Genomic DNA, 24,771 nt, shown 5'->3' on the forward strand with positions numbered 1-24,771 from the left:
GAAATACTTTAAACTTTTTTCAATAGAAAACAACTGGGGACAAAAATTCCATACTTAGATGGATTTTTTCTTTATGACTTTTCCAATTTTTTAAGTAGTTTATATGAAAGTAAACTAGTTGTTATAGCAAAAGACTTCAAACCAGTTAGTAGTACGTTTAAATCCTTTTAAATATCTAACAATGTTCACGCATGCTATTGAAATGTTTTGTTGCATTAATTTCCACGCAATACTTTACTTGTTGTGAAATGTATTGGAATAATCTGTGTAATAAATGTTTGTAAAGGACATGTTTTTTATGATTTTATGCCCCCTGTGTTTGAATTGGCTGTCAAGTCACAATTTCTTGTGTAGTCAACTCGTACAGTTTTCATCCAGTTCGAGTGAAACTTGGTATACATCATCATCATGAAATGGGCATGCTCTTTTTTGCAAGGGTAAAAGTTTACTTTACCAGGGCTCTCCCAGTAAATCATAGACATTGGCAGTCAATCATTTATATATGTCTTATTGCAGTATGTTACACACACGTATATTCTATTTCTATTATTTTTATCAAGAAATAACTTTACAAGACCATATCTTTTAGGGTTTTTTTTATTGAGGTCCAATACATGCTAACAGCTCAACCCACACAGTAATAGAGAAGTTATGGTCAATCTTTAAACTGTTACAACAATGCATATTGTCAACATTTCCTGTAAATATTCCTATATACATCAAGCAAATCTTTCTGACATCATGCTGCCAAGTTTCAAATAAGTGATACCTTTAAACAAAACCTTTTAATGAACCGTTTGTTAGATCTTCCATCAAACTTGATCTGTAGCTCCATCTCTCCCAAGTATTTTCAAATTGAGGTGCTTTGCCCTTTTAGGGGCCTCTGCAGTTAACAGTAGAAAACCCTTGAAATAAATTATTCTCATGAACCTTTTGATAGATCTTCAATAAACTGGTCCTGTAACATCGTTGTAAGGTCCACTCCTAAATTCGTTCATTTGACCCTCCTAGGGGCAGCCAGAGCTAAAAATAAAAAATCTTTTCATGAACCAGTTAGTGGATCTATCGGAACATGGTCTGTAATATCCTTTTTGTTTTTGTTTTGTTTTGTTCAAAAGGATAAAAAAAAACTTTTAAGGACTTCTTCTTACAAACCACGGGATGGATCTTCACCAAATATTGTCTGTAGCATCCTGGGAAGATCCTCTCATAAAGTTTTTTAAATGATTCCGCTTGGCTCCTTTTAGGGGTCACCAGAGCTAAAAATAGAAAAACCTTTAAACAACTTCTTTACGACAAGCTGTTGATGGATATTCACCAAACTTGGTCTGTAGCAGCTTTGTATATAGTTTTCTCTAATAAAATCAGATGGTATTGCTTGGCCCCTTTTAAGGGCTACCAGGGATGAAAATAGAAAAAAAAAATATCCACTTTTCAAGAACCACTTGATGAATCTTCTCCAAACTTGGTCTTTAGCAGTGTTGTATAGTCCTCTTAGTTCTGGCTTGGTCCTTTTAAAGGGACACCAGAGATTAAAATACAAAAATATTTAAATGACTTCTCATGAGGCAGATGCTGGATATTCACCAAACTCAGTCTGTAACATCCTTGTTTGTTCCTCTCGCAGAGTTTATTTAGTCAAAACTGCTTGGCCCATTTTAGTAGCCTCAACAGCTATACAATAGGAAAAAATTTACACGACTTTTTTTCATGAAGCACTTGATGTTTCTTCACCAAATTTGGTATGTTGCATCTTCGTATAGTCCTCTCTCAAATTTATTCAAAGATTTTGCTTGGCCCCTTCTTGGAGCCACTAGAGATGAAAATAGAAAGATCTTTAAACAACTCATTAAGAAGTGCTAAATGATTTATCACCAGTTGTGGTCTGTAGTAATCTTGTATGGTCATCACTCAATTTTATTCAAGCTTCAACCCTTTTGGGGTCTGCCAGAGCTAAAATAGAAGTAAAAGGCCTTTTAGATGACTTATTCTTGTAAACCACTTAATGGATCTTCATCCTTGTACCTGTCTTCATTTCATTCAGATGATTCCACTTACTAGAGCAAAAAAAAAAAAATAGAAAATTTTTAAACAAATCATGAAATGCTCGAAAGATCTTTGAACTTATTATTGGATGGAGTCGTGAACCTTTCTTAGTTTTCTATAGATTTTTCTGCTTGACTGCATATAGAGGTTGCCAGAACTGAAAAGTTTTTAAACTACTTCTCATCAATTTTATTGGCAGCAAAAATAGAAAAAGCTTTAAATAACTTACTGATCAGCTTAATGGGTCCCATGGTGTTTACTAAACTCGGTCAAAAGCTCAAGGTCCTCCTCGGTTGAGTGACTTAGTCCCAGTTTGGCCTCTTGTGCGGATTTAACAACCTTGAAAAAGTGACACCAACTTAGGGATACATCCTTGGTCATTATCGCTTTTCACTGGTCAGTAAATCCTCATGCTGACCACAGTGAAGGCAAGAATTGTATAGTATTTGATGAATCTGAAAGGTTTACCATAGGCTCTTGACTACATTTTTGCCAGATATTTGTTTGTTTCAGTGAAAGATAGAAGTGTCTTTCATGGAGTGAAAATAGTATAAAAATTCTCCGCTATGTTTGGATAGAGATTTATGAAAATTTGTTTGCTCTGATAGCTGAATGAGCACAAGACTTCCAATCTGCAGGTAATGGTTTAAGGGCCAACCATAGCTATTTGTAATTATTATGGTATAGCCACATGTAAAAATGTCATATCTTCTGTTCATGAGGGAAAGATATTTTAATGAAATAAGTTTTCATGTTTTTGTTTATGGTTTTATATCCAGTTTACCAAATTTGAAGTGCCTTGCCGGTGACAACTTTTTATGACTTTTACAATGTACTGTAGACAAGTATGTGTTAAAAGCTTTTGGTGTGCGTTATATATGAGGTATATGTACATCACTGTATATTTTCTTTTACATCATATACATATCATTTGTAAGTAGAACACATTTAATTAAGGTTATCTTTTTACACAGCCTTTGTTGCACTTTCTGCAATTGTTGAATAAAATTGAAGTTAAGTTGACTCATTTGTTGGGTATCTAAACAAACATGTTTCATTTACGTTGTATTAAAAGTATAATCAAATCAAAAGTGATCTTTTTATATGTTTATAACAATGTTCTTCAACATTACAGTATGCATGCAGGAACTGGAATGAAAAGTTCCAACATGCTAGCTAGTTGAATGGAACTGAGATAGAGAAATACCTCTTTCCACCTGCCTGCCTGTTATTTCCCCATTTATACAAAGCCCTACTCCAGATATAGGTACAACATAAATGTAACATTATGTACAAAATAAATGTACCTTCACCATGACACTTAGTGACACTCCATTCTATGAAGATAGTTAAAAGTTATTTTTCAGTGACATATTTGAAGATGTTAAGCTAGGGTAAATCATGTACAGACGAATATAACCAAATCGTCTTTGTTGTAAAAAAGTTATTTTGTGTCTAAACCAATTTTCAATTTTTCCACAGCTGTGACAGAGAAAGGGAAGTAAACTACTTGGTACTTGATAAATACCTACACTTCAGGCAAGAGTTGTCATTCATCACGAACAAAGAATGAAATCACCAGCTGATATACAACACTTTTCGTAAAATTCAAATCTGTAAGATAATATTTTGTTACTTGAAAGGCTTAGAAAGCAATTTCTTGGCTTTAATTTAATGCATTTCTATCCTTGAAAATTTGAGGGTCTTTCTGTAGGTGTCCACACCCAGTTTCTTGGTAAATGCACTTCACGTGTTAATCTCTAGGTATTAGGTTACTAATAGAAATGTTTACAAAATGGCCTTTGCTTGGTATATTCTGAAAGGTAACCATGTTTTGCACTATTTTGCAAATTTTAAAAACTTTTACCGTGCCGTTTTTTATAAATTTTGAATAACTTATGGTATCTCCTCAAGCTCAAGTAGAGACAAATTTCAAAGTGATAGCCACTATCCAAAACATTTGCAGAGAACTCATTTTACCATTAATTTCAATCGAAGAAACATCAAACTATTGGTAACCAATTATAAAACACAAAATAAAAATGTTAATATCATGTTTTCTATGGTGCCTCGAGTAAACGGATTTAATGAGACAGAACTCATACTTCAACATTGAAAAAATAAGGTCGAATGATGAGTTTCTGTTTTGAATTTTGCTTACTCCATTTAAAAATAACCTTAGGGAAGACGTAAAACCTACCTAAATTTCTTCCACAATATATAATCTAAGAGTGAAAGCAAAATAGAGAACTTTCACCGTGCGTAACTCAATATTTTTAAAGATGTGTAACTCTACCCCTTCTGTTTAAGTAGTAAATTCTCTTTGAACACCAAAAAAATCGCTTATAAGATTCATCTTTTTCCATTTTTGTACAAAACATCAATAATAAGTCTTGAAAGAAGTAAAAATTTAAGAATTGCAGTAAAAGAGTAGGTTTATGGTAGGAATTAAATACTCTTCAAAAAGGAGGTTCTCTATTAGTGATCTAATACCTTGTCCAAGATGAGCTGTTGGTGCAGATGTATGGTCTGGCATGCACAATTTTGCTGTACACATTACAGGTCACAATTTTGCTGTACACATTACAGGTCAAAATTTTGGTCCATATTCTATAGTATCGGTTGCTCCCAATCTTGAAGAAAACCTTTCGGAATGTTTGTCTTAATGAAATCACGATATTAGGTTAAAAACTAGGCAACAAGTCAAATGAAAGATAACCTTGTTGTTAACACTTTAGAAGCCACATTTTCTAATTAGGTCATTTTAAAACATCTGCATTCTAGAAGCCACGTGTTTACATGAGCTTCAACTTGTGACATGTTTTTCCTTATAATATCAATCCCAAGTTTGAAAGTGGCTCATCTGGGTCGAAAAACTAGGTCACTATGTCAAATTACTTAAATCTTTGAGCCACATTTTCGAAAACCTGGTCAGAAAGTCTGCCCTTTTTAAATGTGAAGTCGTGTTAATACGATAAAAGGCTGATATATTTATATTGTAGAGATAGGCCTTAAAATTTTCAGTGATAGAATTACATTAAATAAAGTCTAGAAATTAATTTCCAAGTCCTTGAAATAACCAAAAATGATTTCACAAATGTGAAGTTTATGATAGTTTTGTTAATATCAATAACAGAAGTTTTATTTTTTAATTTAAAGTTGTGATCCACAAAGAATGACAACTCTTGCCTTGGGCTAGTACTTATAAGTAGAGATCTATTAGTTTACTTCCCTTGCAATTACACAATTGAGTGGAAAATGAAAACTGTTTAAGACACAATATCATACTTTTTTGCACAACAAAATCATTAAGGATTTATTCATTTGTGTTTGATTTACCCCTCAAGACATGGTTGCTATGACTCTGTCAACTTACATATGGTAAAAAATTAACTTTTAACAAGCCAATAATAAAACGAAGTACCAGTAGGTAAATAATAGTGCAGATAATACAGTTTTGCTTGTATCAAAATGTCACAATAGATCCACTTTTGTAATACAGAACACCTGGTAGGATTAGTAAAGGTGCAATTATATTGATCTCTATTTCCTATGCCTATATATATTGCACTTTCGTGCCTATCTCCCCTTCAACGCGAACGTCGAACATTACTATGAAGCACGATTTGATGACACGATGATTGAAAGCACGATATCAAACCATTTATCCTTGCAACTTGTTTTTAACGTTATCACGCTTTCACGATTTTGCATCGTCTAATCTAGTCTTCCTTTATGACATAAGTAACAGACGATATAAAAAAATGTGGAACGAGCTACTAGTATTTGTTTTCATTTTAAAAGTTTGGCAAACGCCTTGGGGGCCAGCATAATATGTTCGTTATATGCGGTGTTTGTTATAAACGTATAATTAACAAATTCCCCCCAAAACAGTATTCAAATAGCAAACTGATTTATATAACTAACTAATTGAACATGCAATAAAATTCAAGCCCATTCGCATTATAAAAAAAAATGTAGTTTATTTGATCAATTTACGTCATTCTGTAAAGCCTTGGAACTTTTTAATGGGACGACAATACCGCAAGCGTAATTTGACTCGCACGTTTTATAACCTGTATGAAACTTTCCTTCAAATAATACTTTACCAAATGTTGTCAGCACTTGCATTATAGCAAATATAGCAAATGAAATCCAAACTCAGTCGCATACGATAGAAACACGGTGCTAAACTCAAAATTTGCTACAGCAGATGTTATTTCAAAATATTTTTTTTACACCACTGAGACATGAAAATTGTTTTCTTGTATCCATTAGTTTGTCCGCTTTTATGCAGTGATCGTTTTATTTTACACAGAACATAGAAAGACTACAATCAGGACATTTGAAATTGTCGTGTTCGTTATAAGTGAAGTTTAGTAAATAGGTTACTGGCCGTTCCGAGATGGTGTCACTATGTTCAACTTACTTTTTGTCCGTATCGTTGAAGATGTTTTGTATATTGTTACCTGCGGCCTGGATGGAAAGCAACAAGTAGTGTAGCACATGGAGATTGGGTGTTTCACATGATTTTATACTGATATGCGACTAGCTTATCGCATTTATGGAACGCCGTTTTTTGAAATATAGCTGGCACTCTATATGATATAAAGAGACTGAATTCCTCATTCATTATTTCATATAATTTACTCAAACTTTCAGCAGTGATCAATATTGATACCTAGTTGTGCATCTATAAGGGATGTTTTTAATTGCTCTTTAATTTCCTGGATTATGGTCTTGTGTTGCTTTGCTCTATATGTCCACGTAGTCCAGTTGAAGGCATGAATCACATGTGTGGTCACACATACATACATAACAATTTCTGGTCTGTATAACTTCTGGCCTCAGGAAATCTTTCGACTTGTCTTATAAACTGGTGGTGTTACTTCCAGTCACCGCCCCCACCCACATCATACATACACACACCTTTAATAAACTCCCCATTGTTATGCTCATTTCTATTCACCTTTTTCCTTTCTTTTCCGTTGCCCCCCGCCTGCATCCCATATAATATATATCATATAATTAAAATGTGTCGGTTAATGAATATTTGAAGCAATCCGTCTGCTATGTTTCTATTTGTGAAGATATATGATTCCGGGGAATCAGCTGTTGAATTTGTTTTGCTGTTTCTTTGACATATGATTGTGATTTTGGAATACAGACCTTCCGAAAACGGTATTAATTGATATGAAACAACCTAGTGCCACGTTTCAAATTTTATCTGTTTTAATCTTGATTAAAATGTCATTAATTTCTGATATTGAATCTGACATAGTCAACTATACATAAATAGGCCTACCGTTGTTCCACTGAAAGTCGAAGGAAGGTCAAGTAAATAAAAAAAACAGTGTCTAGACAAGTGAACAAATGTACACGTTTGCATAATTATATCTCGGTAATTTATTTTGTGAATTATAAACTAAATATATAAGACCGTCACATAAGTCGGATACATACAATTGTAAGAAAACTGTTTCGCGCGGACGAACAACAGATACAATCCTGTGCGAATTTATTACTTGTAAGAGGAAAATAAACATTTAACGAGAAATACGATACGGAATGTGAAACTGACATTTAATCTATATTTTTACGGTATGTTTCTCGGAAAGCACACCCAACGTTGATATCTAACATCCTTATTACGGTTATTTCAGATCACGTACTAGTATTTCTTGTAATATACCAACATGCACATTATTTTTATAGGCTTTTAGATTAATAGACATTTTTCCAGCCCATTTGACAGTTCTATCAGGACCAGACAATTTCTCGTATTGCGCAGCCATATACAGGCTCTGTGATTTTTATGGCGACGCTTAAACTACCACTGAGTAATTTTTCACCGTGCAATAAAACACTTATATGTGTTTTCGTAGTTGCCCAGTATTATTTTTGTTGTTGTTGTTATTTATTTATTATTATTATTATTATTATTATTATTATTTATGTGCTTTGCACGATCCAGACAAGTACATATCTGGAAAAAAAATGCTTTATGAATGACTAAATAACACCAAACTTGACTTTTTGTTGGATTTAATATTCCTCCGACATAGTTATAGGTAATATGGCGACTTTCCAGGTTTGATGGTGGAGGAACACCTAGATGTCCCTCCGTGCATTACATTGTATTTCATCATGGGCGGGCACCTGGGTAGAACCACCGACCTGGATGGCTTCCTTTCATGACTAACGAAATAAGATAAACATCATAAAATACAAGATTATTTGGTCAGTTCACAAAGTGCTGTACAAAGAAATGGGTCTTTAACAGTATTGTAGTATTAAATTGTAACGTCATCTTTAGTTTTGTCTGGAAGAGAATAGCGTAGTCTGGGAGCATAGTGTACGCAAAAACACCGTTTACCATGATCGAATCTTTGGCACGACTAATCATCCAGTATCCTTTGATCTTGGGTTCAAAAAAGGTATATAAACTTCTATTATGTCCTTAATATAGTCTGAGATTGATTATATACAGCTTTGAAGATACGAGTAAGCATTTTATACATGAAGTGCACTCTGTATCTCTCGGTAAGCTAATGAAAAAAACTCTTTCAATATTGACTATGGCGGGAAATCACAGTTACGAAGCAAGTTGCTGTGTTCTAGACATGTCATTATCTCTATATTTTGTCCACAATGCTGCTAGGAATTCCACTCTAAATGCATTCACATAGTAAGGAGGCTAGTCTATTCACAAGGGCTTTAGTACCATCACTGGTAAGGTACCGTCTGATGTGACCTACTCTGTATACTTGTGCATATCCTGTCCTGCAAACATACTTGATCTGTTGTACATATCTATATTAATTAGATTCTAGCACGGTCCCGAGATTCTTCGCATAATTTGTTTATTTTATCCTCTTGCGTTACGTCAGTAATGTATATATAGAATTACATTTTGTTGTGATCAGCATTACTTCTGTTTTACCAGTATTTAGCTTCTGCATACTGCGATGAATCAACAAGATCATACGGGTGAGCCAATCCGCAATACAATGTAGTCCGAGGCGCTTTCATGTTTCGCCCATGGGTAAGTGTTCAGTATCTTTTTTATTTTATTTAGCTTTTTGTTGTTGTGGAGTTCAGAGTCACGACGGCACAATTAAGGTCACAAGGCCGGCGACTTTTCCAACTTACGATGGTAGATGAAGGCACTAGTTGCTCCTCCCAGCATTGTCTCAGGCATGGACATGTACCTGTATGGAACTATTGAGCTTTCCTAAATTTTCTTGGTCCGCTTGATCTCTTCATGGAGAATTATGCTCGTAAGCGAGGTTTTTGTAATTACAAGTTCACGGAGGCCCGTGATGACTTAGATATGACGTTATTCGCGCATTTTCTAAATATGTTCAGACAGTGTAACATTGCCTGGTGGTCAATAGTGTTAAATGTATGTTGAAAGATCAGGTCAAGATACTGAATTATGTGATTCTGGACTTCAATGACAGCCGTCTTATTTTATTTGAAGACTGTGTTCTACACAGTTTTACGCTCTTTAGGGGAGCTATTAACTTCCTCTTCCAAAATCTTAAATTTAACATAGGCCTGTAGTTTATTGGAGTATTGTTTTTCTTTCACGGGTGTGGTCTTTAGTACATACTAAATGGTGAAAGTTCATTCTTAATTCTACCTACGTAAGTGTCGATATATATTATATATATAGATACATGTTTGTTAACAGATAGTAATCGAATTCATAGAAAGGTACAAAAAAAATCGTTTAGAGGTTTGTTTTCAACGAAAGAGCCATTTTTTCTTGGAAGAATATCACTGAAGTAATGCTATCAAAAAACGCAGTTTATTTTCCACGAAAGAGATAAATTAGTTGTGTCATACTTTTCCAAGTTCCTTTGAAGTGTCTAACCCATACATTTTAGCCGAAAAATGGTTTCTCTCAAAAATCCATAAAAAAATGAGTTGTGGTACAAACTTGCTGACATAAGAGTTTTGCAAGATATTCTTATAAATAACCAAAGATACTGTGCAGAAGATAGTAAACAGTTGCAACGCTCTTGAAATAATACAGAAAATTTACATTCTTTACATTTTTACCAATATCGGCAACGTGTGTACTGGTAATCAAAGGGCCCTATTCAAGCTATTGAATGACAGCGCCAGCGAACTCCTGTGTTTTTTACAGAACTACTGGCCCAGCCTCTCCACTACATGTACATATGATATTGTGGACCTGGCACTTACTTGTGTAAAACTACGTTGTTACATGTATACCGCATCTCCACATTCTAGGACTATCATAGTTTGTGGAAATATAGGAGGGAGGATATACTGCAAGGTACCCGGTCATATAATCAGAACATAGCTGCGTCTGGTAGGTAACTTAATTAAATTAAGGGCCCAGGACATATTTCATAATTTAATGACCATGCTCAGTTATATTCACACAATTTTTGACCGCGCACCTTGCAGTATATCCTCCCTCCTTTATTGCCACAAACTATATATGTCTAGCTTGCGAAGTTACTGCGTAGTTCAACACAAGTAAGTGCCAGGTCCACAATATCTTATGTATTTGAGCGGCCGGGCCAATAGTTCTGTATCGGGAAAACCAAAATTACCTCCAGAATTGAAATCTCAAACACTAAAGTATTTATTACATTTTATTTTCGAGTCCGTTGCCCGAGACAGATATTTGGCTCTATAACTCAGTTCACGTACATGATTCAAAGACAGACAATTTCCACAGTTAACGATGCAAAATACCGCCGAAGATATATATAGAGGCGCACATGAACGAGTAAAACAAACACGAAAAGAACACTAGGTTCAATAACATATAATTACGCAGAACGTATCGGCAGCTAAAATGCTATACTCCAAACTATACATGCATATTTCCGACATTCAGGTCAACACACATAAGCAACACATAAACGCCTTCGGATTTAGGAGAGATGCGTTGACTCCTAAGTGGAAATGTTCTACAGCATCATATGTAAGCTTAAAGCTGTGCTCGTTTCTTATAAGTTATCCCTTTAATATACATGTATATAATTTTTGGTATACTTAGCACGTATTTCCAATTCGTTTCTTTATCCAGGTACCATTTAAGCTCAAAATCTGTGGAGTTCTAAAAAATTTAATGCACCACATATGTAGCCCATGCACAACATATGTATTCCATACGGTTTTTCGCCCAAAAATATTTTTCTAGCAAAGTGATCGCCAAATATTGTTTCTTCTGGATGGGGTTTAGCATACGGAAAGTTGCGAGGGCAAAATTAAGCAGGCGCAGGGCAACTAAACAACATATTTCCACCTGTTGATAAAAATGTTCTATTTTTCAGTTATACCGCTTCACGGAGGATAAGTTTTTCTCCGTCATTTCTACAAATACAGGTAAGGTAAATGCACTTACGTGCTAGTTAATGTATACTCGGTTGCACTGCATCGCGATTTTTTGGCAAAACAATGTCATTTTCACAATATTCAATCACAAATAAAAGTCTCACGTATTTTTCTGCGAAATGTTTACCGCATATGTACTACCGGAAGCACAACATATGATTTTAAGCGGTGCCCATTTGGGAATACATATGTTGGATCCCCTCCCGTGATAGGTCTAATCGACATTTTTATTAATCTAGTGTATGTACGGGTACAACGTAGGACTTTTGACCAAAGTTAACCATTATATTATAGAGTCAGTTGTAAATGATCAATTCATTTCAGAAAATAAAATCAAGAAATAGAACCTCGCTTTATAAAGCGAGTTTAGACCACTGAAATATAAAAGAAAAAATTCGTTCTGGAAAATAGTAATTTTTTTATAACGAGGTGGTCATAATTTAGGGGTGGTCTTAACGCGGAGATATATACCTATACCATAAACTCTCATAGTTAAAACTGTATTTCACACAAAGTTAACTTTATAACGAAAAATAGTTCACCATGATTGTACGAATTGATGCCCCTGTTTTGAGATAGTATTATCAAATAATTATATTTACTTTTCTCAAATCTCACTGACCTGTCTGTACTTTACTGCGTTTTAGCGCGTATACATTTACAGGTCGGTGGATTTTGTAAGTATTATTTTATATTTATGTTATACCTTAACATTCTTTTGTTGTACATCTACCAGAAACCTTTCCCGGCCTTAGCAATATTTTATACGCATCTTTTCATAGCATATGATTCTGAACATGCATTGATTTGTTGTATAAAGTGTACATTAATGTCTCTTCATGGTTATGCCTTAACTACAAATAAAGTTGTCTAACCCTTTTCAAAACAAGATGTGCCGGTTTAGATCAAAGATTGTATCTTTTGTAGACTTTTGTGAGAAAAAATGCCGAAGGAAGGATTCGGACCACATGGAAATGGTAAGTGAAATATTCCAAAACTTTCGGCACATTTACTGTCGGTATTGGGATACAACGTTCATACAAAATACCTGTAAAACAAAGGTCACCAACAAAGATTTCTTTGTCGAGTTTAGTTGATGTCGGTTGGGTTCATATATAGACGACGGTAAATTGTTAACAATTTTATCCCAAAACTGTAAGACTCTTTCCTTACACAAACCCGATAAGGGAAGTGTCCCTAATTCACCACAAACTGCAAAAATGTATTTTTAACTTAAGTTATCAGTGTCTTTAAGTTATCAATACTGCTTTGTCATGACTATATTCAGCTGTGAAATTTGACAACGTTTTTTTTGTTTGTTTTTTTTTGTTTGTTTTTTTTTTGTTTTTTGTTTTTTGTTTGTTTGTTTTTTTGGGGGAGGGGTGGTTGTAATCAAAACTAGTACTCCTTTAGTATTTTCTGCTTTCAACTGTAAAGTGATAACACTTTAAAAAAAAGTAAAGAAATTCATCACCAAAAGTATTTTTATTTTATAGATTAAAAGTTCTAAGATTTCTGTCCATCTTAACAATGTAGTCATGTTCTTATTTCACCGCTCCACTAGCTCGTGTTAGACGAAACAATTAAACCTAACTATTCTTCATTTGCATAGCTGTCGGTCTTTGTATGAATTCTTTCCAATACTTATGTGGTCGTTAAAATTGAAATCAGCCATGTTAACCCTTAATATTATATCATATGACATCTTTAAAATGTGTTAGGATAGGAAGTTGAAAATGCATATGAAATGCATATTTAACAAGGATCGTCTTGTCCACGAAATGAAAATTGAGCCGCGCCATGAGAACACCAACATAGTGGGTTTGCGACCAGCATGGATCCAGACCATCCTGCGCATCCGCGCAGTCTGGTCAGGATCCATGCTGTTCGCTAACAGTTTCTCCAATTTCAATAGGCTTTAAAAGCGAACAGCATGGATCCTGACCAGACTGCGCGGATGCGCAGGCTGGTCTGGATCCATGCTGGTCTCAAACCCACTATGTTGGTTTTCTCTTGGCACGGCTCAGTTAAGAAATGCATGTTTAACAAGGATCGTGTTGTCCATGAAATGAAATGATTTTTCACCTTTTCAGAGTTTAAGTATGAAGATCCCGAATTCAGGGTTACAGACGAAGTACGCCGTGCTTTTGATGACAATGGATTCATAATTGTCCGGTATGTGTTAATAATTAATCTACTAAATAAAGTTAAGATAATTGGTTATTTGTTCCCCATCAATTAATGACCGTATTTTATAAGAGATACAGTATTACAAAATAGCCTGAAGAGTAACTGACTAAAAGAAACGTCATGATACCAAGTGTATTCCAGTCCGTCTTGAGGCTGAACACCACTAAATCCAGCTGTTCTTTATTTCATATAAAATCCACTCACTTCATAACGGTGTTTCGACATTTTCTAGCATATCGGATTTTCAGACACTTATATTCCCATAAAGAACTAGATCGCTACTTTAGAAAAACGAAAAGAAAAGGGGGTGTTAACTTTTATATAAGAAAACTACAGTTCGTTAAATACAACCCGCTGAATTTACTACTTTTCGCTTCTTTCAATTTCTCTTTTCGTGACATTAAATTCTTACGCCGCCATTTTTATCTAGCATGCGATAGGAACATGCCGATTTCATTAGAATGCAAAGTGATACATACTGAAACGCGGTAGGGTAAAAGTAAGCACCTTGCTGCCGAGAAAATGCACTAGGAAAGGAAAAAAGATTAGTACTATTTATATTTGGACTACTTGTGACTAGACCAGCGGAGGCTTACATTCTATTTGGTAGTGATCAGCCTATAAGAGAAAATTTTTGTTTGATTTTTCCATGAATTTGCATTCATTCTCAAGGTACACCTATTTCACAATGATTCTGCTTTGTTTTGGTGCAAAATATTGAGAAAATATAGAGAAATGACAATTCATTACAGGTCACCCCCATCCCTAAAAATATGCAAAATTTAGCCCTGTGCAAGCAATATTTCAATTAATTTTACCTTATTCGTGGAATTTACATTTAACATCCATTTAATCGTTATGATGTTTGTCATTTTCATTCAGAAACATGCTAATTTCAATATTATTTAGACAACTGAAGTGCTAAAATGCGAGAAAAGACATTTACTAGGTCCTAAAACGAACCAAAATAGTGCCACCTGGTCGAAAATTCGATCTAAATTCCAAAAACACAAGAAATTTAAGCGTTTTCAGCCATTTGTTACCGTTTTACATCATAAAGAATAGATTAATGGCATTTCCATTCATTTTCGAGGGGTTTCAGAAAATAACATGTATTGCCCCTTATAGGCTGAACACCACTAAATCCAGCTGTTCTTTATTTCATATAAAATCCACTCACTTCATAACGGTGTTTCGACATTTTCTAGCATATCGGATTTTCAGACACTTATATTCCCATAAAGAACTAGATCGCTACTTTAGAAAAACGAAAAGAAAAGGGGGTGTTAACTTTTATATAAGAAAACTACAGTTCGTTAAATACAACCCGCTGAATTTACTACTTTTCGCTTCTTTCAATTTCTCTTTTCGTGACATTAAATTCTTACGCCGCCATTTTTATCTAGCATGCGATAGGAACATGCCGATTTCATTAGAATGCAAAGTGATACATACTGAAACGCGGTAGGGTAAAAGTAAGCACCTTGCTGCCGAGAAAATGCACTAGGAAAGGAAAAAAGATTAGTACTATTTATATTTGGACTACTTGTGACTAGACCAGCGGAGGCTTACATTCTATTTGGTAGTGATCAGCCTTGACGGGTCGGTATACGGCTGATCACTACCAAATAGAATGTAAGCCTCCGCAGGTCTAGTCACAAGTAGTCCAAATATAAATAGTACTAATCTTTTTTCCTTTCCTAGTGCATTTTCTCGGCAGCAACGTGCTTACTTTTACCCTACCGCGTTTCAGTATGTATCACTTTGCATTCTAATGAAATCGGCATGTTCCTATCGCATGCTAGATAAAAATGGCGGCGTAAGAATTTAATGTCACGAAAAGAGAAATTGAAAGAAGCGAAAAGTAGTAAATTCAGCGGGTTGTATTTAACGAACTGTAGTTTTCTTATATAAAAGTTAACACCCCCTTTTCTTTTTGTTTTTCTAAAGTAGCAATCTAGTTCTTTATGGGAATATAAGTGTCTGAAAATCTGATATGCTAGAAAATGTCGAAACACCGTTATGAAGTGAGTGGATTTTATATGAAATAAAGAACAGCTGGATTTAGTGGTGTTCAGCCTATAACGATAGGACTTTTGTGTAAACAACGAAAAAGACCGAACCTTTCGAATCCCATTGGAGGCTTTTACCCTGCTTTCTGTGCGTGCATGTTTTGTCAAGCCGATAACCAGTTATTGCGAGGGACTCTTTTCTAAACGAAAGTTGGTTCCTTTTAGCGAATTACTAACTGGTCGATGGTATGCTAGCATATATGTACTTCACATATCTTTCAGTCTGAGTTATGTTGAATATTGGTTTAACAAGCGGGCCATTGGCTAGCTTTTACAAAAAGCTATCTTTCTTTTTTAATTTGTGTAAATAATTCATAATAGCTGAGATAACAACGGGTCACAGAGCGACAATACAGACTTTATAAGTAGCGTTTGGACGTTATGGACACTTTCATGGAGTAGACCTAAAACGTTTATATGACAAGTTTAAGTAGGTTTTAATGGAATGGCAGGATAAATAGAATGCTAGTTTTCTGTTTTTATTCAATTGTTCACCGAAACATTTATTCCCTCGACATAGCCTCGGGTGGATAAGCGGAGAGCCTCAGGGGATAAACTTAACTTCACAATGAGTGTAATCGAATGTTCACTTTATTTGTTGAGCGTTTGTTGCCAATTCCAGTATAGATGCATCTATTGTTTTAAAGAATGCCCAATAAAATTGCAGAGGCCTGATGGACAGTGTTGAAACAGGGAAAATCAAGAAGTCACTTGAAGAATATGGACTTGTGGAGAAATATTCTTATGGGGTACGTCGGACAAACTAACTGTTCTGTATACAATTTATTGTTCAGCTAGAATATAAATCAAACCGGTAGATATCTATTAAGCAGTGAGCAAAGGGAGCACCACAATGTGGCTGCTGAAGGCAGATGGCTGTTTAAGGCAAGTTCAACTTACAAAACAATTAAACAATAAAGCAGTTTAAACTGTACCCTTAGTTACAAACATCAAACGATAATGCCAATTTAGCCTTTACTTTTAGTGCACTGCATGCATATTTCACTTATATGAGAGGTTACATATTGAAATACAAAATCATGATAAATTAAGTTCTGCTACAATGTCAAAGCAATCATTAGTCGATACTAAATTATGGACGGATACGGACGAAGCGTGTGAATAGGCAACTCTTACATAGAATCCTCTTACTAAAGCTATCGCCATCGAATTCGTGTGTTCTATGGGGCTTACTTATTTCTACAAGAAGGAATAAAAAAATCACCTACAAAGACACAAAATTAATCACAATAAGTGTTTTAATTCATAACAAATGAACAATTGCATACAAAAGTACATTATGTCTGCTTCTTTAATCAGCTTCCAGATGCCGAAGGTAGGGAGCCTAGAATGATGTTGTGGAGCTATTGCGGAAATGACGTACTGGGACTGGTTCCACGATGCGAAAAAGTCGTCTCAACTTGTGAAAAGGTACTGTAAATTGCTTTAATTTTTACGTTTCAGGTACCAGATTCAACCGGAAGAGAGCCGCGCGTGCTTTTGTGGAGCTATTGCGGAAATGACGTACTAGGTTTAGTACCACGATGTGAAAAAGTAGTATCAACGTGTGAACAGGTTCTCCTTTTGTTGTGCAAAAGATAAATTTAATGTAAAAGCAATCTTGATACTTTCTAGCTTATCATATTGTTTATTCCTAACGTATAATATTTATATTTTAACAATTGGTCAAAAGAAATGTTGTTAGATACTATTGTTTAACCCTTACGCTGATCTTGGTTCCATTATGTGTGTCATCACTTTTAATCTTCCTCCCTACACAAAAGAAAAGGGGGTCTGTTGTTCTGCTCATTGCCTGTAGATAGGTAGGTCAAAGGTCAAAAATGATAGAACCTTGAGAGTGAAACCAGATTCCAAGTACTTTGGCGTAGTGTATGCGAACTTAGGCCAGTAGATAACCCGTATTGTTTTGGAAAGATAGAGGGTTAATGACCCAATTGTTTTGGCGGTCAGAAGGTCATAGGTTTATGCCAAAGTGACAGTGAATCTGAAAACAAGTTCCACTCAATAACTTTAGAATGTTTTTGCATAGGACTGTCAAAGTCCATAACATGATTATGTCCACATGTGATAAGGAAATGACCCTTTAGTTTTGTGAAGGTCCAGGTGCAGTGATCATGATAATAAAAATGGTTTCTGATCAATAGTTTGAGAAATTTTTGAGCTATGACTATCAAACATCATAGTCCTATTGTCTATGGTCTACGAAATCCTGTTAGTGTGAAATGTCGTCCGTCGCCCCTCAAATGCGACGCACGACATTGCGATACGGCATCGTGACAATGCGAGACGACGCGCGACAATGCGATACAACACACGACAATGCGATACAACCCGCGACAATGCGATATGACATTTGTTAAAATGTCGCGATGTCGCTTCGCAATGTCGTGCGTCGAGTTGGCAATTCTGGCACGATATGTCGCGATGTCGCGTCGCAATGTTGTCCGTCGTATCGCATTGTCGCGCTTCGTATCGCATTGTCGCGCTTCGTGTCCTGCATTTTAGCGACAATGCGATACGACGCGCGACAATGCGATACGACGCGCGGCAATGCGATACGACACACGACATTCTCAAACGACATTGTCGCGATGTCGTGTCGCATTGTCGTGTGTCTCCTATGCGCCAATGGCACGACGCGCGACATCGCGATACGACACACGAAAATTTATTTGCGATACGACATCACGACAAACGACCGGTGTTCACTTGAATAAATACCGGTGTTCACTTAAATAAATACCGGCTAATATTGGTCGTATTTTTTCAAACAATTCATCAGTTTCATTTTATTATTAAAAGCGTTAAAAGTAAGGTATCAAACTGAAATGTCTTTTAATAAGTAGTATTGCCTAATCGAATATTAAAAACAATGTTCTTCCCCGACGGGCACGCCGTCGGGAACATTTGCTGAACTTTGCCATTTTTGGCTTAAAATATTAGCAGTAAAATAAGGAAAAAGTGCATATAAAATATTTATTTTGGGTAAATAACTGCAAATTAAAACTTACTTTGAAAGAAAATGATAAAATCTGAATGTTTGTGACAAAAAAGACAACAGCTGTTCGTCCGTCTGTACGTAATTTAGGATAAAATCTGTATTTCCGTACTTTTCCGTACGGAAAATATCCGTGTTTTTCATTAACTTCAAATAATTGTAGAATGTTCCAAACACAAGATTTTTTAATGAAATGTCACATTGGCCTTTAGAAAATAATGTTTCAAGATGTTTTAGGATGTATAACTGAAGAACGCTGAGGCACATTGCCATCAAACATCATATCACGCTTATGTCTGGTCAGCAGTGAATCCTATTGCTGTTTTAGAGTCATATTGCCAAAGGTCAAAGCAGTGCGACATTGATAATTAAACGCCCAGTGCCTCCAACGATTCATCATGGGAGGAGATATAATTATGTGTTTTACAAACAACTTAATTTTTCATTTCTTACCTGTTCTAATTTCTAAATGTCTTAATTAAACTACATTAGAAATCATACATACACTCATAAATCGGTATTAAAACACTTCTGTAGAGATACTTTTGTAATTTCACAGTTGATGGGCGGCGATGAGCTGTATCATTACCATACAAAAATAATGATGAAAGATCCGAAGAAAGGTGGGAGCTTTGAATGGCACCAGGATTATGGGTAAATGAAAGTCAATAGTTCCGAATAAGCACACAGTCAGAATACCTACCCATTATACCATTTTCTATAGGCCTACCATCAGATATATTAAATAATGAATTTCTTGTAAATTACAAATCTGTCGAAGAGCTGGTTACCCTTAATTTGTAGTTTATTCTCTGCATTTTTTCCTTCATACTTAGATACCGTTCAAATAGTCCCATTTCGCTGTCTATAGTTTTTGTGTGATTTTTTCAATGAACAGAATTAGTGAAGTTTTTGAGGTAATGGATCTGTAATGACAATCGGCAAATTTCGGCATTCTCCGTTTCTTTAACGAAAAGCCATATGCGTGTTGAACTATATTTACGTCCGAAGAATGCCGAATTGCCGAACGAGTGTACGTAATCACACGGAAATTACCGAGTGCATTACGGGTCCACTGCCTTAACAATAACCTTTGTAATTCCTGACCAACTGATGATTAACGACAGTAATTTCACACAGGTATTGGTACAAGAATGGAGTGCTGAAACCCGATTTGTTGAGTATGTTTCTTGCTGTGGATCCGTGCGTGAAGGAAAATGGGGGACTTCAGGTACGAACAATTGTTTCAAGTAAAGTGTTGAGCATAAGAGCGAAGTGCCAGTGAAACCCCTTATGTTGAGTGTAATTAATATAATGCATTTAAAGCTTCTGAGGCAGATCCACGGGGGTGGGGGTGGGGGGCGGGGTTGGTAACAGTAAACCCGTTATATTTAGTATACATATATTTTAAGCAGCAGATCCATGCATCAAGGAAACCAGTGGACTTCCGGTAAAATAAGAAATGCCACTGAAACCTTTTAGGTAGAGTTAATTTCGAGTAGAAGATCCAAGTGTAAAGGAAACTTCCGGTAAATTATATGTTCTAAGTACCAGTGAAATTATTCGCTATGTTGAGCATATTCCATGTAGCAGGTCCATGTGTCAAAAAAAATGATGGGCTTCCGGCAACATAATTACCTGCTGCCTGTTATATTCAGTTTATTTATTTCAAGCGGTAGATACATGCGTAAAGGGAAACGGGAGATTGCTGGTTTTATTCTCGGAAAAGAGTGTGGAAACCATTATATTACGTCAAACAGAACGAATGTTTCAAGAGGGCGTTGTCCTGACTACCTAACTGCTGAAATGTGCCTTAATCAGACTGTTGCATACCGAGAATGCGCTGAATTTCGCTGTGTCTTTCAGCATCTACTACATCGACAGAGAAAAGGCAATCATCTGAAAGAATTTCTATGCATGAAACGCATGTCTTTACTGTGGTGTTCAGGCCCGATCTGGTCTATGATTTATTGGCCTCGAACGGATTTTATGCAACACATTTAAGTGTAGTGTTGTAGCTACTATAATTGCTCATAGACTTCGAGATTTCTGCGATTTTACAAATAGTTTGACAATAAAATGAATAATTTAACAAATCTTATTACTAAATTAGTACTGCGGCGCTTTTCCGTTTAGGGTCTGATTAGGAACGATTATAGGGCCTACATGTACATTTTTGTTTCTAATATTGGCATGTTGACGTGTCTGACTTAGAAAATGACATCACCAGTCTGTAAGAATCACACGATGGAGTGATGTTTTTCAGGTGCTTGTTGGAAGTCACAAAGCTGGTCGGATTGATCATACATTCGACGGTGGACAACAAGGTGCAGAAAAGGAGAGAGTGGAACATTTAAAGAAAGTCTATGAACATTTCCAAGTGAATCTTCAACCAGGTATAACCAGTGTTTCTAAATGCACATTCATTTACATTTCCAAATGAACCTTCAGCAAGATATCCAGTGTTTCAAATGAACATTCGTTAACATTTCTCAGTCAACTACCAGTGCGGTATCCAGTGTTTCAGATGAACATTCATTTACATTTCCAAGTGAACCTTCAGACTGGTATCCAGTATTTCAAATGCACATTCATTTACATTTACAAATGAACCTTCAGCAATGAATCCAGTGTTTCAGATGAACATTCATTTACATTCCCAAGTCTGCTATCCACATTTCCAAATGCACATACATTTACATTTCCAAACATTTCATATTGCATCTTATGATTGTCAGTTCCAAACATTTTTGCGACTTTGAAAATACCAGCTTATAGTTGGTTTTCATTAGATAGAGATCTACGGTTATTGTAATCGATGTGCCAAGACATGCCACAGTATGGATTCACCCTTCTTTTTTTGTAGCCTGTCTCCTTGGCTGCATGATCGTTTTTTAAATATTGCAAACCTTTTATAAGTAAATTTTAAGCATTTTTTCTGAACGCTGAACCATACCTATGTTTGGAGCCAGGGGCAATAACAAATGTCAATACAGAAACAACCTGCTGGAGTTACTTCCACTGTTAATGAAGAAAATTTATATATAACAAACATAAGGACGGGAGCCAGTCCATTTTTGGCCAAAATGTATTTTTCTATAGTAGGCTAATTTAATCATGTCCCATGAATGAATACCGGTATTGTGAAATATTTTTGCTTGGAAATGTTGTTTTATGCATGCTTACTAAGATACAACAATCCATCTACAAGTCAAAAAACTGAATTTTTATTATTTTGAAATACAGTACAATGGAAAATACCCCATCAAAAATGAAGATAAATTCAACACTAATGTAGATATGTGGAAAATCTGAACTCAAAGTTTTATATGTGATACGTAGAGAAAACTATAAAAAAAAATGTTACCAAAAGGTGTATCAAACAGTTAGTTTGTTTGCTCTTTACAGGTGACGCCATATTGTTTCATTCGAACTTGCTACACTCGAGCGGACCAAACGATAGTGAACAGAGACGCTGGGCATTTAACTGTTCCTACAATAAGAAAAGTAACAACCCCGTCAAGAAACACCACCATCCGTGTTACAATAAACTGACAAAGGTACGTGATTTCCTGTCCTCTTATAATCTCTTATTTTATTGCCGAACCTGCGTGGCTGAGTGATAAAGGCCATAGATTTCAAATCAATTTGAGGAACTTGGTGAATATGGGGAAGCCATTCAACTGGCTGACGAAAGATCGATGGTTCTACACACGTGCCCGCTCGTGCTGAAAAAATGCCAAGAGGTGCACCTGGGGTCTTCCTCCACCATGAAAAGCTGGAAGGTAACCGTATGACTTATAGTTGTGTCGGTGTGATGTTAAACTCCTCACCTCGTCTACCCTAATAAAGTGTTCCATACTACTTCAGGTACGCACATTTTGTTTCTGATTTGTCATTACATTTTGTATTTTGTTTTACCAATCCAAACTTTTATAAAGGCGTATTGGTCGTAATTCCTAGGTTTTGAGAACAATTACATATGTAGTGGTTATATGCAATGGTACGTCGTAAGTGAAAGGAGCATATTCTTTGGTAACTAACATTTGCACTATTTGTTTTTTGCAATTACTACAGGTATCTAATAATGCAATTAAAGAATGTGAAAACTACTGCGAACCAGAAGGCAAGGAGTTCGTGGATCCTGCAACAGACGAAACAGTGAAAGCCGGAAGTAAACCTTCCCAGGAACAATGAAGTGACTATTGATCACAAATAGTCAAGAATTAATGATATGACCATTTTTCACAAAATTCAAATGTGTTTTGATATGCTGTGAGAGGATATCGATGAAATGAGCGTTTTTCCAAGAATTAAAGATTATCGCTTATTCTATTTTCAAATAAATATATAAAATAAATAATTGGCTTCATATTTGTTGTTTGACCGTATGATTTTAGCATCTGATTACACAGTAAACGTGCGAAAATCAACAAAATTGTTCCAGTGACTTGTTCTCCAAATTGCGTCAGTTTTGCTGGTCTACTTCTTGTAAATTTAGGGGTTACCACAGCTAAAATAGCAAACCCTTCAAATGAATGTTCGTGAACTCAACTACTGGCTCTTACTTCAATGATTTTGATACCCAATGATCAACGTAGAAGTGTGCGGAAAACATCCAGAAAGTCAATGATTCTACCTTGGTGCCAGGCAGTGCCTTCCACAATTAAAAGAGGTAAGTCACACTATGACCTAGAGTGTGTCAGGGTGATTGAAACCCGTATAATTGTTCACTAGCTGTGCTTCCTATGAGAATTAGCACTTTGACAATAGAATGTTAAGGCTGAACCCCAAGTTTGACCTTAAATTGACCTTTGAGTAAGGACTCTACAACTTTTTAAAGGACATGGTGTTTTGTTACACTGAACGTTATTGTCCAGCTATCTGAATATCCTTTGGCGTTAAAAGAAGTTACAGACCGGACCAAACCATCCATGCATACAACTTGAAACTTCAGAATTTTCTTAAATGCATATTTCAACACACAAAGCATCTTCAATGGCGTTGTACACTCATGCATTAAAAACAGTAAAAACAATCCATCAGTATTAACACAAAGTCATTGATTTGCTTCAATGTAATTGCTGTAGTATGAATTTTAGAACAATGAATAGTAGTCTTTGAAGAAGTGAGTTTTCAACTGCTTTTTGAAGATTTTAACTGATTCACTTTGTCTGAGATTTAATGGCAGTTCGTTCCAAAGTTTTGGTCCAACCGTACTGAAGCTTCTGTCACTGAATGTTTTTTTTTTTCTTGTTATAAGGGACAACGTAGCATCCTACTGATGATTCTGACGAACGTAGTGTACGTTTTGAAATTTTACTAGACAAAAGTTCTATTAGATATTGAGGAACATTACCAACAAAGCAGTTGTACATATAAGTAAGGATCTTAAAATTGATTCTTGCTACAACAGTTAAAGACCAGACTAGAAAAACTAGAGCTATCACTAAAAGTGATTCAGTACCCCTTGAAAACACTTTGATACAAAAAAAAGTAAAATGCTGTCATCATGACCTTTGACTATTGTGACCTTGTCGTTTATATGACTGAAAAATTGTTGAAAAAGTCGTTAAACCCGAACACACACACACACACACACACACACACACACACACACACACACACACATTGCCCTTGAACCTAATGATTTGAGCTGAGCATTCTGCATGTCTTCTTACTGAGGTTATCAGCTGATGCTTGCTTTATAAAACTCTTTCCAGTTGTTAAGAAGATATGGGTCAGACAAAAATTTGAACTATATGATTTTTGATTTCTAAGAGTGACCTTGACCTTAATCATAGTGACCTAGGTTGTGCACTCTGCCTTTCATCTTCATGAGGTTAACAATTAATGCTAGTTTAATTGAACTACTTTTAGTAGTTAATAAGATATCGGTGGAGTGGCGTGGGGTGGGGGGATTTAAGCTATCTGATCTTTGACCTCCATGTGTGACCTTGACCTTGGATCTAATGACCTGGATTGAGAACCATGCATGTTGCCTTGATGAGGTAAATATTTGATGCTAGTTCTATGAAAATCTTCAAAGTGGGTTTGAAGATA

The 24,771-nt window shown here is 35.6% G+C and overlaps 1 protein-coding gene across 2 annotated transcripts; it reads left to right on the top strand.

Annotated features, from left to right (window-relative positions):
• Positions 1-12,011: 12,011 nt before the first annotated feature.
• LOC123560364 (L-proline trans-4-hydroxylase-like) lies at positions 12,012-23,071 on the top strand. 2 transcript variants are annotated; one of them, XM_045352572.1, is made up of 10 exons: positions 12,012-12,104; positions 12,355-12,404; positions 13,521-13,602; positions 16,357-16,438; positions 17,010-17,120; positions 19,268-19,362; positions 19,849-19,939; positions 20,975-21,104; positions 22,117-22,268; positions 22,786-23,071. In XM_045352572.1, the coding sequence occupies exons 2-10, from the start codon at positions 12,371-12,373 to the stop codon at positions 22,903-22,905; spliced, it is 897 nt and encodes a 298-aa protein (XP_045208507.1). In that variant the 5' UTR covers positions 12,012-12,104; positions 12,355-12,370; the 3' UTR covers positions 22,906-23,071. The 2 variants fall into 2 exon arrangements, with proteins under 2 accessions (XP_045208507.1, XP_045208499.1); XM_045352564.1 differs by lacking the exon at positions 17,010-17,120 and adding an exon at positions 17,154-17,264.
• The last annotated feature ends 1,700 nt before the right edge of the window (positions 23,072-24,771 follow it).

Source organism: Mercenaria mercenaria, chromosome 15 (assembly GCF_021730395.1).
Source record: "Mercenaria mercenaria strain notata chromosome 15, MADL_Memer_1, whole genome shotgun sequence".
Lineage (NCBI taxonomy): Eukaryota > Metazoa > Mollusca > Bivalvia > Venerida > Veneridae > Mercenaria > Mercenaria mercenaria.